We start from the raw sequence: 16,177 nt of genomic DNA, 5'->3' as shown, positions 1-16,177 counted from the left end.
AAATGTTGGTTGATCATCTCAGCAGATGAAGGTTTAGAACTTAAAAATATGATAAATCCGTTTTATAGATTTGGATGATGTTATAGGTGATTAAATACAAATAAAGCTTGAATATTTTTTTGCCTGATTTACTCTAGTCCACCACACAAACGTCGTTGGAAATATCCGTTTATGTTTATTTTATACCACCAGAGTGCATTTCTAAATTAGGAAACGATTATGCTATGTTAAAATAACTTATCTGACAGTGAAAATTATGTTTATGTCCCACAGCCCCCCAAATAACTTGCAGGTTTATGTGCTACGGAAGTGATTGTCTAGTTAGTTCAAACGTCAAAGGTTGAACACATTGTTGCTGTGCGCGGCACACTTGATTTAAACAGTTATGAATGAAAATTGACTTTTCTAAGCCATTCCACATACCCCAATCACATTTTCAAGTTACTACTTGTAGGAAAGTGTTATATATTTGAAATACCATTTGTCTGATTTGAGGTAAGTGAATTTGTTCTCCATGTTTGTCTGCTAGCTGGCTATATGATACATGCTAGTTAGGTAGCATGTAAGCTAATGGAGATGCTATCTTACCATAGGTAGCTCTAGGTAGTTGACAGACACTTCCAGATAGCTTCTTTTCTCTATCACCGTTGTTATCTAGTCATATTTGAGTGTCCCCTGCAAAATACATTATGCTGTTCCGTTCGTTAGGACTGATTCAGTGGGCCATGGCTGGAATTCTTTTTGAAGACATCTTTGACGTGAAGGACATTGACCCTGATGGCAAGAAATTTGACAGAGGTAAAGTTTGGTCTTACAGAAATATAAAGTACAAATGGACTAATCTACTGTACTTGTCTGTCACACCCCTCTATTAGTATCAAATATGATCGTCCATTTTATCCAATGCTCTAGTCTCTCGTCTCCACTGTGAAAGTGAGTCCTTCAAGATGGATCTCATTCTGGATGTGAACATTCAGATCTACCCCGTTGATCTTGGTAAGGAGCACATCGTCTTGCCTGCCTGCCTTGTCCATTTCTGTTGCTGCTGTCATGTCGTTACATTTCCATTGACCGTTCATAAGTAAATGTTTTATGCCCTGCTTATCATATCTAATGTCTGTTCTTCTCAACCAGGGGACAAATTCAGATTGGTTATAGCCAGCACTTTATATGAGGATGGGACACCCGATGATGGAGAGTACAATCCACAGGATGATAGGCCGTCGAGGTACTATTAAATTACATAAGATACACTTGATTGAGGTACATTGAGGTCATGCATTAAATATATGTAGAGTGTTTGCTATTGAGGTAATGCACTAAAGGTATTTAGAGGGTTTGGATTCCTATCTAATCCCTAACGGTTTTTTTCTTTTTCCTAGGGCAGACCAGTTTGACTATGTGATGTATGGCAAAGTTTACAAAATTGAGGGTGATGAAACCTCTACAGAAGCAGCGACACGACTGTGAGTGACGTTCACAGGTTCAACCATTCACGTGTTCTGTTGTACAGTTTACTCCTTATCTTGCTTGTTACACTGAGAGGGTTTCTTGGTGCAGGCTGAATGCCATCCGTTGCCTTTGCTGAGACCCCCTTCCTCTTCCTAATCATCTGTCCTATCTGTCCATCTGTCCCCACCTATCTGGGGGTCAGATGGCTGAGCGGTTAGGGAATTGGGATATTAATCAGAAGGTTGCTGGTTCGATTCCTGACCGCGCTAAATGACGTTGTGTCCTTGGGCAAGGCACTTTACCCTACTTGCCTTTTACTTACTTACTTACTTTACTGACTGTAAGTCGCTCCGGATAAGAGCGTCTGCTAAATGACAATGTAAATGTAATGTAAATGTATCTGATCTTACATGTGGTAACTCTTACGTGTGTGTGTGTGTGTACGTTCATCCCTCCCCTCAGCTCAGCCTATGTGTCTTATGGAGGACTCCTCATGAGGTTGCAAGGAGATGCCAACAATCTGCATGGGTTTGAAGTGGATTCCAGAGTGTACCTTCTCATGAAGAAACTTGCCTTCTAAACCGCACTATGCCCCGTTGAGGTTCAGTTTTGTCTTTTGACATCCTGATGTCTCACTGGAACAAGGACCACACTCCATATGGAGAGCACGGAGTGGTGTTCAGCTTTACGGGAGATTTGTTGGAAGACTTACAGGGCATACCATATGTTTTTTTTTCAGTCTTGGTAATTGTAGCTACTCCCGAAAAGATGGACTTAGGACTGTGAAGCAAATGAACCACATTGTGTGCCACCTGCTGGTAAATCATGTAAATAAAGAAAACTTTTTTAATAAGAATAGAAAAAGTTCACTAAAACTTATAATTTATGGGGTTAATACTGATAAGTATATTTGTTGTTCCACCATTATACTGCATTTTAAAGGCTGATATTTTGCTTTCTCAAGTCCTGTCACCTGCCACAAACCAGTAACATCTTTTGGAAACCAGTATAAATGTCTCCTGAAGGGTTGCAACCCATGGGTATTTTGGATACCATTTGTTTTGTGTTGCCTAGGGACAGAATTCTATTGCTTGTGTTGCAGGAATTCCTGTCTGCAAATATTGAAAATTGAATTAAATGTGTTCCTGAAAGAGACAGTGTTTGTGTGACACAGACCTCAGTGTCAGCTGTAATGGAAGTCACAGGATGAGCTGGGCACCAATGACCCCTGGTATGTGAAGGCAGGAGTCTGAACATTAATCCTTTTCAATACTGCTGTTTCACCATTTACTGGTATCACTTTCTAAAGCCTTGCCAATACCGTATATTGAACAGTTAAATATTTTGGCCCCGTTAGATTTTTTCACATCTTGAATTAGATTGGAAGCAGTGCTTTCTATGAACATAAACCTTTACAAAGAGGACATACTCTGCTGTTTTGGTCACAAATTATTAACCAAAAAGGTTTAATAGGATGGTGCATGGTCACTAGCTACGGCTACCTAGCTTCAGTCGTGCATGCATTGTCATGTCACCAAAGGGGGACCTTTATTTATTTTGAAAACTGCTGTGGAACAGAAAAGGCTGTGTTGGGCAACTCATTTTTTCAAGGACAAAAAGAAGAGCATACTTTCACAGTAACAATATAAATCTAATTACACTGATTGAGGATGAACAAAACTTTTCCTGAGTGCCTTTTTTTGATGCAGCAGTATTTTTAAGAGTACTGAAAAAAGTGCTCATAACCACATTCCCCAAACATCTGACAACCGGAAGCGAGTTTGTAGGCTACTTGCTACGATTGCGTAACGCAGAGTATCCCTATGCTAAGTCTGCGATTCTCACCACTGTCACGTTCTCCAGAAAATATCCGACCGTTGTCATTATTGTGCATGAACAGTTTCACGTCACAACGATTTAAGAATATGGGAGTGGTTTCCCAAAGAATTTCATGGTTTTGGGAAGGTTGTTTTCGGGAAATGTGATTGGTGAGTGTGCGCTGCAATTACGTATTTACAATGCTGTGAATGGGACAGATTAGGCTCTGTGTTTTCGCTTCGGATATCCTCCGTCGTCAGTCAATGAAGTACGGATGCAGTGCACAATGTTTTGATTTATATCTTCATCAAAATGCTCTATCGAGAAGCAAGGCAATCTCCAACTGAAATATGACTGCATTGGATCTAATTGGCTGCACTGTCTCTCGGATTAGTTTGACTTCATCGCATGGGACGGTCTTTTAGGAATACCTATTCATGTTTAAAGTATTTTAACGATGCCAACATAAATTATTAAAATACACAATCAGTAGTAGCTACAACAGCGATGGATTATCGGCGCAAAAAGAAGCTGACATACTTCACTATTGGATTGATCTTTCTTCTAAGTGGAATCGAATATGGTAAACGTTTTTTTTGTTGCTTTGAATTACTCCATTAATGTGGCCTACTGTTGATTCGTTCATTGCTCAGATATTGTTAACCATAGGCTACATAACATAGGAGCTATCACAGCAGTCCACATTACGAACCACAAATCCAGTTAGTAAGGCACAGTACAGGCTACATTGTTTATCCAATACAGTAGGAATGTTGAGAGCAGAGTTCTAAAGCAATCATTAGACAACACCATTTTCAGCCTAATAATTTATACGGGATAGTTACACTACATATACTCTTGGTTGTGTAGACGGGTGATACATGTTGGCTTTCTGTCTCTTGATATTGAATCTCCGCTCCAGTTTTATCATGCAATCTTTAATAAAAAATGAGTATACCTTCAATGTTATACTACAGTACAAAAATGATGATAATTTAAAAAAAGTTTGACAAGTAAGGTTGTTTCACACTGGTGAAGTGCCACTGCTGTCTTGCAGGGAATCCGAGGATTTGTGGAATTGCATTTCTTTGCAGGTTAAAAAAAGATTGATTTCCTCTACTCTTGACTGAGAGTTACCTCCTATACTTCTACTGCACATATTTGTCTTTTTCTATGGCTCTCATACATTCACACAATGTTATTGTCTGTGTCAACTGGTCAGTATTTCCCCACAGTATACCTGCTTTTTTAGCTACCTAATGACAACCAACAACTACAATTCTAAGTGTGTATCAACAATTGCATTGGGTCAACACTGTTCTTTGTTTGTCTGTTTGGATGTGGTTTACTTAGCCCTGCCCAGTTATGAAAGTCCAACTTTTCAAGAGTTTGACACTATTTAGACATGTTTTTGTACAGGTTTAAATGATCCATGCTAAATGTTTCAAAGTTGTTACTCAACATTCAACACAAAATGATTACCAGTGATCTAACTAAGACCTAAGACATGGAAGTGGAAGAGACTTAAGTGATTAGGCCTATGTACAGTGAGTTCTGTCCCAATTGGCTGGCCTCCAGCTTCTGTCCAATGGCATAGCAGTTGATGAACCTGAATCATCTGCGATGCAAGAGTCAGTGTCCCAGGTTACAATGCTGAGAGGACACAAAAATGTGAAATATGTTTCTAGGGGTTTGTCATGTGACATTTTAAACTGTGCGTAATGTGGACACAGTGCGCCTTCTCTCCTCCCTGTGCTTACAGCTTACGTAATGTATGTGGGTTATAGGTAGGCCTCTGTATTGTTAAAATGTTACACCCTGAGGTTTTATTAAAGGGGTCATTGATTGCAGAACCGAATTTACCTTGTCACAGTTGAATAATGACAGTTCAGCGGGTAAAATGGACATACAGTGAACCCCAAAGTCCATTGACACCTCTTTCCTATGCAAATCTCACAATTAAAAAGTGTAGCTGTAGAACTGACGTCAGTTCGGTGGCTCCACCTTTTTTGACTCTGGTCTGTACCTTTGTCACGCCTCAACATTGCCTGGACGTTTCTCTGTGTACTTCCACGTAATTACATAGAAGAACGTTTTTCAAGGACTATTGAAAATGGACTACGGTTGTAAATGCAGTGTTTCGGCCTGTACAGGGAATGCTGACACTTTTCAGAGTCTTCCCAAGGAACCAAACACTCGACAGGCTGTGACGTTTGTCTATGAGAAGATCCCTGTGCAGTTCGACCCCTCAATTGACCGTTCGTGAAACTCCTCCCTAGAACGGCCCTCGTCCAATCATATCTTAGCAATCGCTACTAAGAGAAGAAGGTCCGACAACTTTGACATCTGAAATGGTGTGGTGAAACGAACATGGTGAAACGGCGCCTACGGGACGTGTCGATCTGACACAAGGTATCCTGACAGATTAGAGGGAGGCGTGGTTTTATTTCCATTCCCAAAGCCCAAGACACAAGGAAAGGTGCAGGCGGTGGATTAAACAGTGTGGGAGACCCCACTCCTAACTTAATTTAGAGAACATCAACAAACACAAATATGTCTGCTCCAAGGTAGCTAAATTAAGCTGCTAGCGAACGGTTATGGTTCATGTCAACTAGTATTATTACCACTACTATTGCTTAACTAGTCACTCCAACAAATGTGTTAATGTTCAAATCAAAATGTAAATTTTACAGTGAAAATGTTAATGTCTGTAAAATTGTAAGCTGAACTAACCAACGAACGCCAGCAAGTTGCCAGGAGCTTAAAATACAGTATCAATGTTGAACAAAACGTCCCAACAGGTCATTATAAAGTTATATTATTTTAATCTTCGTAGTATTTTGTGAGTGGGCGACCTACACCCGAGTATCCAAAAGATTGTGTAGGTTGAGCATACGGTTGGAACAGCACCTCTTTTTAGCAACAGCGGCTTAGCAAATCCTTCTTTAAATTGACCAAGGTTTTCATTCAAAACTGTCTTTGGTGAAATGGTTCGAGCAAATGAATAAATGAGTGTAAAACTTCACAGGGACCTTCTCATAGAAAAACACATCAGCCATGCCCGTGGAGTGTCTGGTTCCTTGGGAAGATTATGAAAATTGTCTGCTTTCCCAGTACAGCCTGGAACACTGCATTACAATGGTCCATTTTCAATATACTTTAAAACGTTTCAAACTTTCTCCTTTGTTGTTTGCGTGAAAGTACACAGAGCAGCGCGCAGCTAAACTAGTGTCTGAGATCCAGGGCCAGAACACCAGAGGGCTGGTCTGTATGTAAATGTTGGGGCGTGACAAAGGTGATGCTATATTTGTGACGTCACAAGTACAGCTTTTTCAAATGCGATAGTTTTACAGCTGCAGTTTCAAGTTGTGAGATTTATATAGGATAGAGGTGTCAATGGACTTCGAGGTTCACTGTATGTCGATTGTACCCACCGACGTTATTCAACTATGACAAGGTAAAATTGGTTTTGCAATCAATGACCCCTTTTAGTAACAGTGTGAAATACCCCCAAAACCCAGATAATCACCCCTTAAACACGTGTGAAAACAAGTTTAAGATTCATCCTAAAAGTTTAGCAAATGAAGGACATTGCTCTTTCAGAATTGCATGACAAACTACAATTCCCCTACCTGTCATTTCTAAGAAGGTACAACAACGTCTCTAATTCCTGAGAAAAAAGGTGTGCACCAAAATGATGACGCTGTTTTTTATAACTTTTATTGAGTATTCAGTGCTGACATTTTGTGTGGTGGTGTGGTTTGGGAATCTGAATCAGGATAATAAGAACAGGCTTGATCGGCTTGTCAGAGTGGCCTGTCAAGTCATTGGGGTAAACCAAGTTCAGCTCTCTGAGCTTTATGTTAGGCAGGTCGCAAGGAAGACCCAGGCCATATTGGCTTGTACTGACCATCCCCTGAAGGGAGACTTTGAGCTATTGCCTTCAGGAAGAAGGTATAGAGCTCCCACCCACAGAACAAAACAATTTGGGGACTCTTTTGTTTGTTTTGCTATTGGGAGGCTAAATAGGCATAAATGAATGGCATGAGTTTTCAACATTAAGTGATCCTTGTACTGTATTGTACTCTATTGTGTGTTATCTTTGTGTGGTGTCAGGTATGCTGTTTATGTAGTATTTTATGATGGATTGAATTTCCCCTAGTGGAATCAATAAAATTGACTTGACTTGACTTCTTACTCCTAATACCCCTTTCACACCGAAACCAGGTTCTTATTCAGTATATTTAAGTGTGAGGTGGATTTATATTAAACCCATGACTTGTGTAATCATATTTTGAATAATTTCATGTTAAGAAGCGACGTTGGTGTAAAAATCTTTGGAATAGGGGTTCAAACCAATGGTAACATTGGTGGGGAGTAAACTGAACTTTTTTTCTTCTACTCCACACTTTCTTTCAGCCGTAATCTTGCCCACGATATGGAGATACTTGCAGACACTGGAAGCGGCTCCCTACTTCCTGGGTCTGAGCCTATCAGCTTTCAGTCTGAGTGGTCTCCTCACTGGACCTCTGTTTGGCCTCTGGTCCGACCGGACCTGTGCCACCAAGAAGATCATCCTATTCGCCAACCTCTTTGAGATAGTCGGTAATGGCTTGATCTCATTGCAATGTTAAACTCCCCAGTAGCTGGACCCCAGTTGGTGTCCAGAAAGTAAGACGGGTCAAGGTTTTTGTGCAAGAACATTTTCTTCGCATGACTCTCACTTAAAATATAAATAATTTTATAAATACATTTGCACAGCAGGTTTCTAAAAATTGAATCAATCCATGTTGACACACTTTACTGACTAGGTCACTCTGCTCTCTCTTCCTCCCTCCTGTAGGCAACTTCATGTACTTCATGGGCTATTCCAAATGGCTCTTGCTGTCCAGCAGACTTGTGGCAGGTGAGATAACAACATAAATATTGAAACCGCTGTTGTAGAAAACTATATGGTGCGGCACATGACTCATTTGATTAAACAATGATTTGCAAATTGTAATCTGACCCAGTTATGGACAAACATCATGTAAAATGTAGCTTTCTATGAATCATCAAAAATAACAGTAAAGTGCAGTTTAGCAATTTATCTTACTAGATACTAGACTCTCAATAGGTAACAGTAAAGTGCAGTTTAGCAATTTATCTTACTAGATACTAGACTCTCAATAGGTAACATCAATGTCTGTCTTGGCCTCATACATAGTGTTATCTATAAAGGATTACTGTATGTCAATCTCAGTGACTGACCTGTAAGTTTCCTCATAGGAATAGGTACTGGTGCTGGTTCATCCATCTTTGGCTTCCTAACCCGAAGCACTGCCCCAGAAGACCGTTCCACTGTGTTCGCTGCAGTCATGGCATGTCGGCAGGCTGGCCTTCTGATTGGTCAGTGCTTGTCGACATCAGTGCTTACCATGTTTTGTATTTTTTTGTATTGTAGACGCATATCGTGCTCATGACATTCAGTTACCTCCTCCTACAGGTCCAGCATTCAACATCTTCCTGAGGCTCTGTGATTTTCGGATGGGCCCGTTTCTGGTCAATAAGTACACCGCACCAGGGGTAAGATCTTTGGGGCGGAAATCTTTATTACTGATGGAATAATATGTAGTCCTGTGTTACACTGTAGTGTTTACAAGTTTTAGGCTACTAAAACTACCTACAGGGTAAAACAACTAAAGTCTGCAGATGAAGTGTTATGGTGACATTTTTGCATTCAAAAGGAAGCCAAGGACAATGCTGACAGATACAAAGAACCTAAGACCAAATAAAAAGGAACAAGAAACATTTTGGATTTTGTGCACACTCCATATCTAACGTCATTGCCATATTTCACCCCAGCTCTTCATGTGCCTGCTGTGGATCCTCCTTCAGCTGGCTGTGGTGTTCATGTACTGGGACATACCACCGCAGGAGACAGAGGACCAAAGCGAGAGCGTAGCGGAGGGAGACAAAGAGGTGGTATCAAGAGAGGTGGAGGGGGAGGATATGGACGGGGATGATGACGAGGGGAAGCCTTTAATGCGGCCCCATGAGCTCCTGGGCTCCTACGGTTCGGTGGTCACCCCCGATCCACAGAGGGAGCAGGCGGTCATCTCCAACGGCAACCTGTCTCACATCTCCCCGCCCTCCTCGCCTCCGCCTGAGTTGGACGTGCCATCCAACCCCTTCAAGAGGTTCAGCATGAGCCGAGGTGTGCAAACGATTCTTTTGGCTTCAGGGTCCGTTTCAGTTTGAGGAGAGGCAATTACAGTTCTAAAAAAACAAAATTCTCTTTCTTTCTCTTTTTCTTGGTAGAGTTCCTTAGAGAAGAGGTGGTGGTGCTTCTAACCGCCCAGTTCATTACTCTTTTTAACCAGACAGCACTGGAGGTGAGCTCTGAAAACACATCGCACACACACACCAACATCAAGGGCAACAGGCAAGATAAACAGAAAGCCTTCCAAGGTATATCAAAAAACCTCCACAGAAGATCAACAGAAGAAAAAATTTGGATGTATTACTTTACAGCAAGTGTACGGATGGCTAAACCAGCTAATTGTTCATTAGTGCCTTCTTAATATAGCGCTTCAATTAGGTTTAAGAGTGCCTTGATAAAAGGCATGTTGTGCATGTTGGAGTGATAAACAAGCCCTGAGGCATAAATAACTGACTAAATAAAAAATTGTATTGATGCACAGATCTAGGAAAGATGAAAAATATATTTCTAAAGCATTGATTGTTTCCTGAAGAACAGTGTGATGTCATTGTTGTGGCAGCAAAAAAGTGGTAACTGCTGCTATGTCACTTTGAGTGACACACTCTAACCTATACGACCACATACTTTTTTTCAAACGTAACTACACTTAAGTGCACTTCAGATACATTGTACATAGAGCCTAAAACATGTATATTTAATAGAGATTATCAATCTCGAAGTCATCAGCAACAAATTGGGGGGAAATATGTTTTCTTTTGTGTAGAAATGACAATTTCCCCCCCCCTTGCAGACCATGGTGACCCCATTGACCCAGAAGTACTTCAACTTTGGTGAGCTGGAGAACAGTGTGATGTACTGTATCTGCGGCGTGGAGGTCATCGCTGGCTTCCTGTTTGTGCGCTGGCTGACCAAGCGAGCGGCTGAGAGGGTGGTGCTGGCTGTGGGCCTCATCCTCTGTAACATCTCCTGTGTGTGGTGTCTCATCTTCCTAGCCAATCCCCAAGGTGAGGAAAAATACACTGGAGTAAGAGCTACTTACGTTGGTTTGAAGAACTATCGTGGATCACTGCTTGTAGTTGGTTTACTTCTGAAATATTTTTCCCTTGTGTTGTTTTATATTCCTTTTTTCCCCTCTCCCTCTTTCTCTCCTCAGGCGGCTTTAATTGGCAGTTAGCAGAGTTCATCATCGGTGTATTCCTGCAGGTATTGGGACTGCCCTTTGTAGCCGTAGCCCAGGTGTCTCTTTTTTCCAAAGTCACTTCAGAGAAGACTCAAGGTGAGAAACAGTGCCCTCTGGCGGAATGTTCATGAGCGCAAATCTTGGTACTGTCGAGTGAAAGATTCAACTTCAGGGCTCTAAACCTTGGACACACAATCCATCTCAGAGACAGTCAAAATAAAAGTGTGTCAAAATGAGACATATAAAAAAATATTTGTAAATACTCCTGTGAGGTTATTTCGTCCTTCTGCTAATTTGTGTGTGTTTCCTCAGGGTTTAGTCAAGGAGTCCGTCGCTCAGTGGGAGGTCTGGCGACAATCTTAGGGCCACTGTGGGCCGGGGGACTAACAAGTAATCTTTACGTCATGCTGGGAGTGATGATGGCTTTACTGGCACTGCTCACTGTGAGTATTGAATGTGTTTGTGTGTGTGTGTGTCAGTCCGCATCTGTCCCACATGTAAATCTGAATTGATGTCCCTTGAAGAACCCGTTTGTATTTCCACTTTTATGTTAAGGAAAGTGTGTGTTGTAAAAGAGGCGACACAATATTTTCTCTCATATTTGTCCACTATAAGTATCTGCATCCTTTTATGAAGTCAGAGAGAAAATAAAAGGAGACAACAAAGCTGACCAGCATGAGTGAGCTAGCTACCACATCATATTCATTTGATAAAAATAGGAAAATATGAACAGAAAAAAGGAAATGGAAAGTATGTGGTGACACGTCTGTAGGCTTTCATAGGATTTTGTTTGAAATAGCTGATATCCATTCCAAGACTTGTTAGAGAGAAGTCTTGTTTTCCCTTAAATCCAAGGTCCTTTTGAGATTAAGCTGTTGTGGTTATTGGTAGAGCCAGACCAATTTATTGGCGTTAGCCATTTTCCAAGCTATTGGTATCAGCATTTATAATGGCCGATAAATGAATAGATATATATTAGTGCTGTCAGTTTAACGCGTTATTAACGGCGTTAACGCAAACCCAAATTAACGGCGTCAATTTTTTTATTGCGCGATTAACGCTCTTTTTGGACTAGCAAACTTTGTAGTTTTTTTCACATGCTGTTGCAACAATTACCGACATTAGAAAGACTACAACACCACACCGGATCTAGCTAGACCGGAAATAAAACAACAGGCACGCCACACACACTTGTTTGGCTTGCGAGCCGGCTAAAGAGTAGTAGCAGAGCCCGTTTACGGATATTAGACATTCTCTGGTAGTAGGCTAACATTACGTTTTGAGTGGATGGCGAGCGCGAGACGCCGAAATGGATGCCAATAAGATTCTGAATGGAAAGTTTACTTTTAAAAAGTTGCCAAATGGTTCCATTGACAAGACCAAAGTGATCTGTGTGTTTTGTCGTTGTAAACTGAGTTATCATCGCAGCACGTCCAGTCTGAAATACCACTTGATGGCCAAGCACACAGCTGATGCGATTCATGCAAATTCTCCACCCCTCGTCAAAGCCAGGCGATTGCAATGTTGTTTTCAATTTTTAAAAAAATTGCACGTAGCAATCCGAACCACTTTTCCATGTTGATAAGAGCTTTAAAATTTGAAAAAAGAATGGGACAAAAAGAAATCAAGGGACATTTAGAATAGATAAAAATGTGCGATTAATTGATTAATCGCGAGTTAACTATGAGATTAATGCGATTAATCGCGATTAAATATTTTAATCGTTTGACAGCACTAATATATATATATATATATATATATATATATATATATATATATATATATTAAAAAAAGAAAAAAACGAAACACCTTTCATCCATGTTATGAGTGTTGATGTTGCATAGTTTGTCCACCAGAAGGCACTCTACAACGTCCCTGTTGGCAACACTCATGTTTTGAACGCCACAAACCCTACAACCAGCTGATTCAGCCAGTTGGGCAGTGTTTGGGAAATCTGTTCATTTTTTGTTACGCGTTTCTGGATAAAAAATATATATTATCACCAAATATTTGTATCGATATCGGCCTCTAGTTATTGGAAAACATTTTGAAATGTCATGATATCACGTGGAAATTAATAGTATATTGCTTATAAGGGGACATAAGAACAATATATTTTACTCACTAACTTACATGCAAACACGAAGAAAAAACTTAATTGTGCTACCTTGGTTTCAGACTGGTACTCGTGTCATTACTCGCTGGTCCTTAAAAAAGTGCAAATGAGGCTGTCTGAACTGTTGCTGTCTGAACTGAAATTCTTTGTAATCTAAGGCTATGTCCATCTTCCAGATAATGCTGTTCTTCTCCTATGACCGTCTGGTGGAGCCTAGCGTGGTGGAGCATGCCGACAGCTCTGAAGATTGTGGTTGATTAGGACATAAAATAAGGAACGTAAGAGGTAAGAGCTTTAGATGAGACTTTCATGTTGCACTCGCCGTTTTCTTTTTTTCTTTTCAAGCTTCCCGAATTTCACTCTACACATGAACTGTCATTGATCTCTCTCTGTCTCTGTCACCCTCTCTCTCTCACCCTTTCCCTTTCTCTCACACACACACTTTACTTTCACTTACCAAGTATAAAGGAAGTGGTGGCAATTCAAACATGATCTCCCTATGGTCTCAGGGCCAGTGGCACCAAAGACAAAAAAACTAAGATGTAAACACTGCAAACACCTTTCAGCCCCTGGAGTGCTTCCCCGACCCTTGGTGTTCCTGGAGTTTACTTACTGCACACAGTCTCACACACCCTAAAGAACTTAACATGGTGAATGTACTTATCTGGAAAAAAAAATTTTTCCTGTGGAAATATGTGATAAAACGAAAACTGGGGCAAAGTGGGAATATTATGTGCCTAGTGCATGATAGCAATAGGACTGTATACTATGTTGTTGTTGTTGGTAATGGTGAAGAGGTCAAGCGGAAAGCGCTGTATTGCCACTAGTTGTGATGAAAACAGCGCCACGTATCGTACTGGGATATGACATGCTTTCCGCCAATGATTCGGTTTATTCACTGCCATTTATATTAGGATAATAGCAAAAATTGCCCCAAAAATGAGCATTATCCAAATACAGCTAGATTCGAATTGATACCACCATGGAAACGTAATGATAGTTCAACCGCAACACATTTAATTTGTTTTAAACACAGACTCAGATGTATGGCTACAACCCACTGGAAGTGATCTTTTCCCAGACCTTAATTATCTGCAGGTGAAGGAATTGCCTGTTTTGAAATTATATACACCATAACTTGTCAGTGATCACGTGCATATCCCAATATGTCAAACTATGTAAAAATACCTCATATGAGGAGCAAAGCAGAATGCAATTTGACGGTTACTATGAGATTAAATGTATGGTAATGGCAAGGGTTGTTCTAAGGATCTCACCTATACTCCATCCTGGTTTGTTAATGAGTAGTCAGTAGTCTGCATTTTTAACACTAGTTTATCTAAAGTTAACCTAATATCAAATCCAATAATAACAATCACGTGAATTTGTGCTGAAGCAGCCAAGAAAAGACATTTTTCAAACATTTATGGTCAAAAGATTCCTTGTGTTAAAAGACAGACGGGTTTAACTATGAATTTGAACTCTTTAATTGTTTTTGGTGTGTGCTGGTGATATTTAAGTTTCTTGTAAATTAACATTTTTGGGTAAAAGCTACATTCTATTGTGAATTGAAGTTGTTATTTGTATTTATTTTTAATTTCGTCACCACCTACTCGAACTGTTTGATGAGCACAATTTATTTTTCTGAATTGTCATTGTAAAAAGAAAAATGCTAAATAAACACCTTGCTGTATATATCGTCTGATTTTGTTCAACCTTGATGGATTAAGTTGTGTTTTAATGCACACATAGAATCTCACAAATTAATACTTTTATTTTCTATCCCTATTTAGTGCTCTATAAATGTATATAATCATAAGAAAAAACTTTAAATGTGTGATATAAAAATAGCTAACTCTATCTCTATTATATATTATTGTTTCCATCCTAAAAACAGCCAACAACTTTCACATATTGCTTTAGATGTTTCTGCAGCTATGTGGTGTCTTTTTTTTGTAAAAATAGATAAATATATCAGTGCTACCAAAGAGTCAAGCAGAAATGAAGCACATGGCAAGTGCCTTCACCTGATGTAGGTAATTGTAAGTCATTTTGCCAAAATATGTCTGTTGATTTAATAATTCATTGTACAGAGTAACTTTGTTAACTGTACACAGGACAATACATATCTTGAATCTCAACAGAGTCTCTTAACACAATCATAAATATTTTTTTTATTAAGAAATATTATCTAGGCATTAGAAAGGTGATAAATCTCTTGAAATCAGCGGTGAAATACTTCCAAGTCAAATAAACTTAAACCTAAGTTTTCAATTCTTCTTTCAGTGTTTTTTCCTGTCTTAATTTTAGTGAAAAGTTCTTTAAAGCAGAACCACTATATAAGAGGATTTATCTTAATTCGAGACTGTTCATTATTAGCTTGTTCAGCTTGACACACAAAGCATAAATAAAATAAAGCACACAGATCATTGTCAACAACAATTTATTGATGAGCAATGAGGGCCTACTTCCTTCTTGGAAAATGAGGTCCTTGAAAAGTTAACTTAATATGGAGTTCTAAAATATAATTTGTTATATGAAAAAGCAAGTCAACGCAGCCAAGACAACTCTATCTGAGAGCATAATCTTGATTTATGAATACATGTCAAGGGAAAGATTGTCATTTCATTCACCATTCAGATATCAGTCCTCCTCAAACTGTGACTGATAAAATAGAAACATGCGTATCTACCCTGAAGCTATAAAGATCAATTTATCAGAAAAATAATAACGTACTGTAAAAACGTACAGTATGTTATTATTAATATAAAACGATATATTTTAGTATTTTGTCTGATTTATGTTGTGTTATTCTCAAAGTGTTATTTAAATGATCAGTATGTTTTCGTAATAGCTTTACAAATTGCGCTCAAAATATTGAGACATTTAGAAGCATTTTTATGCTTTTTCCTTTGGCACATAGATGGTTCAAAATAATAGTTTATTGTGTGTAATTCGTTCTCCTTTGTTTTATTCAACTAGATTCTACTACCAGGATAAACCATTAAACAATGTTCTAAGATAAAAGATGTTAGAATGCTTAAATGTACTGAAAAATGATTATGGAATAACCCAATATGCTTTGAAAACATAGATGCCATAACCACCATAAATTCAATAGTTTTGAAAATTCAATCTAAAATAACATGATAATACAGCTGTGGGAATGTATCTTTCAAATGAAAGTTTAAATAATCATTTCAGCTTTTAAAGCTTTATTTCCCTCTAACAATATTGTAATTATTTTGTAAACTAGTGTGTTGCATAAACACCCTGACCAATTCTCTCATTTTACTTAATTGCAAATGTCCATAAATCTGCCAAAAAGAATGGCCCAAAAAAACTGACTGTCCAAAGCAACAGCAAATCAGTAAAAACATACTGGTATAGAAAATGTTTAAGACAATAC

General features: G+C 39.2%; 2 protein-coding genes across 4 annotated transcripts; both read left to right on the top strand.

Moving 5' to 3' along the window:
* The first annotated feature begins 318 nt into the window (after positions 1-318).
* Positions 319-2,310, top strand: polr2h (RNA polymerase II, I and III subunit H). The gene is made up of 6 exons (XM_047036979.1): positions 319-495; positions 709-798; positions 913-996; positions 1,135-1,228; positions 1,383-1,466; positions 1,915-2,310. The coding sequence occupies exons 2-6, from the start codon at positions 726-728 to the stop codon at positions 2,030-2,032; spliced, it is 453 nt and encodes a 150-aa protein (XP_046892935.1). The 5' UTR covers positions 319-495; positions 709-725; the 3' UTR covers positions 2,033-2,310.
* A 944-nt stretch (positions 2,311-3,254) lies between these two features.
* mfsd8l1 (major facilitator superfamily domain containing 8-like 1) lies at positions 3,255-14,463 on the top strand. 3 transcript variants are annotated; one of them, XM_047037200.1, is made up of 12 exons: positions 3,255-3,853; positions 7,690-7,875; positions 8,114-8,176; positions 8,539-8,658; positions 8,756-8,835; positions 9,115-9,466; positions 9,571-9,644; positions 10,263-10,476; positions 10,626-10,748; positions 10,965-11,095; positions 12,945-13,053; positions 13,335-14,463. In XM_047037200.1, the coding sequence occupies exons 1-11, from the start codon at positions 3,778-3,780 to the stop codon at positions 13,023-13,025; spliced, it is 1,500 nt and encodes a 499-aa protein (XP_046893156.1). In that variant the 5' UTR covers positions 3,255-3,777; the 3' UTR covers positions 13,026-13,053; positions 13,335-14,463. The 3 variants fall into 3 exon arrangements, with proteins under 3 accessions (XP_046893156.1, XP_046893154.1, XP_046893155.1); XM_047037198.1 differs by having other exon boundaries at positions 13,278-14,463; XM_047037199.1 differs by having other exon boundaries at positions 13,230-14,463.
* Positions 14,464-16,177: the final 1,714 nt, after the last annotated feature.

The sequence above is a fragment of the Hypomesus transpacificus genome, chromosome 16 (assembly GCF_021917145.1).
Source record: "Hypomesus transpacificus isolate Combined female chromosome 16, fHypTra1, whole genome shotgun sequence".
Lineage (NCBI taxonomy): Eukaryota > Metazoa > Chordata > Actinopteri > Osmeriformes > Osmeridae > Hypomesus > Hypomesus transpacificus.
Note: the sequence above shows the minus strand (reverse complement) of the source record. Positions and strands in the feature narration are given on the sequence as shown.

Excerpts from the sequence above, each read along its gene's own strand:
- polr2h (XM_047036979.1), top strand. The coding sequence starts at position 726 with ATGGCTGGAATTCTTTTTGAAGACATCTTTGACGTGAAGGACATTGAC. Across the intron at positions 799-912 it reads TGGCAAGAAATTTGACAGAG|TCTCTCGTCTCCACTGTGAA; the intron begins GTAAAGTTTGGT and ends CCAATGCTCTAG. Across the intron at positions 997-1,134 it reads GATCTACCCCGTTGATCTTG|GGGACAAATTCAGATTGGTT; the intron begins GTAAGGAGCACA and ends CTTCTCAACCAG.
- mfsd8l1 (XM_047037200.1), top strand. The coding sequence starts at position 3,778 with ATGGATTATCGGCGCAAAAAGAAGCTGACATACTTCACTATTGGATTG. Across the intron at positions 3,854-7,689 it reads TCTAAGTGGAATCGAATATG|CCGTAATCTTGCCCACGATA; the intron begins GTAAACGTTTTT and ends ACTTTCTTTCAG. Across the intron at positions 8,659-8,755 it reads GCAGGCTGGCCTTCTGATTG|GTCCAGCATTCAACATCTTC; the intron begins GTCAGTGCTTGT and ends CTCCTCCTACAG.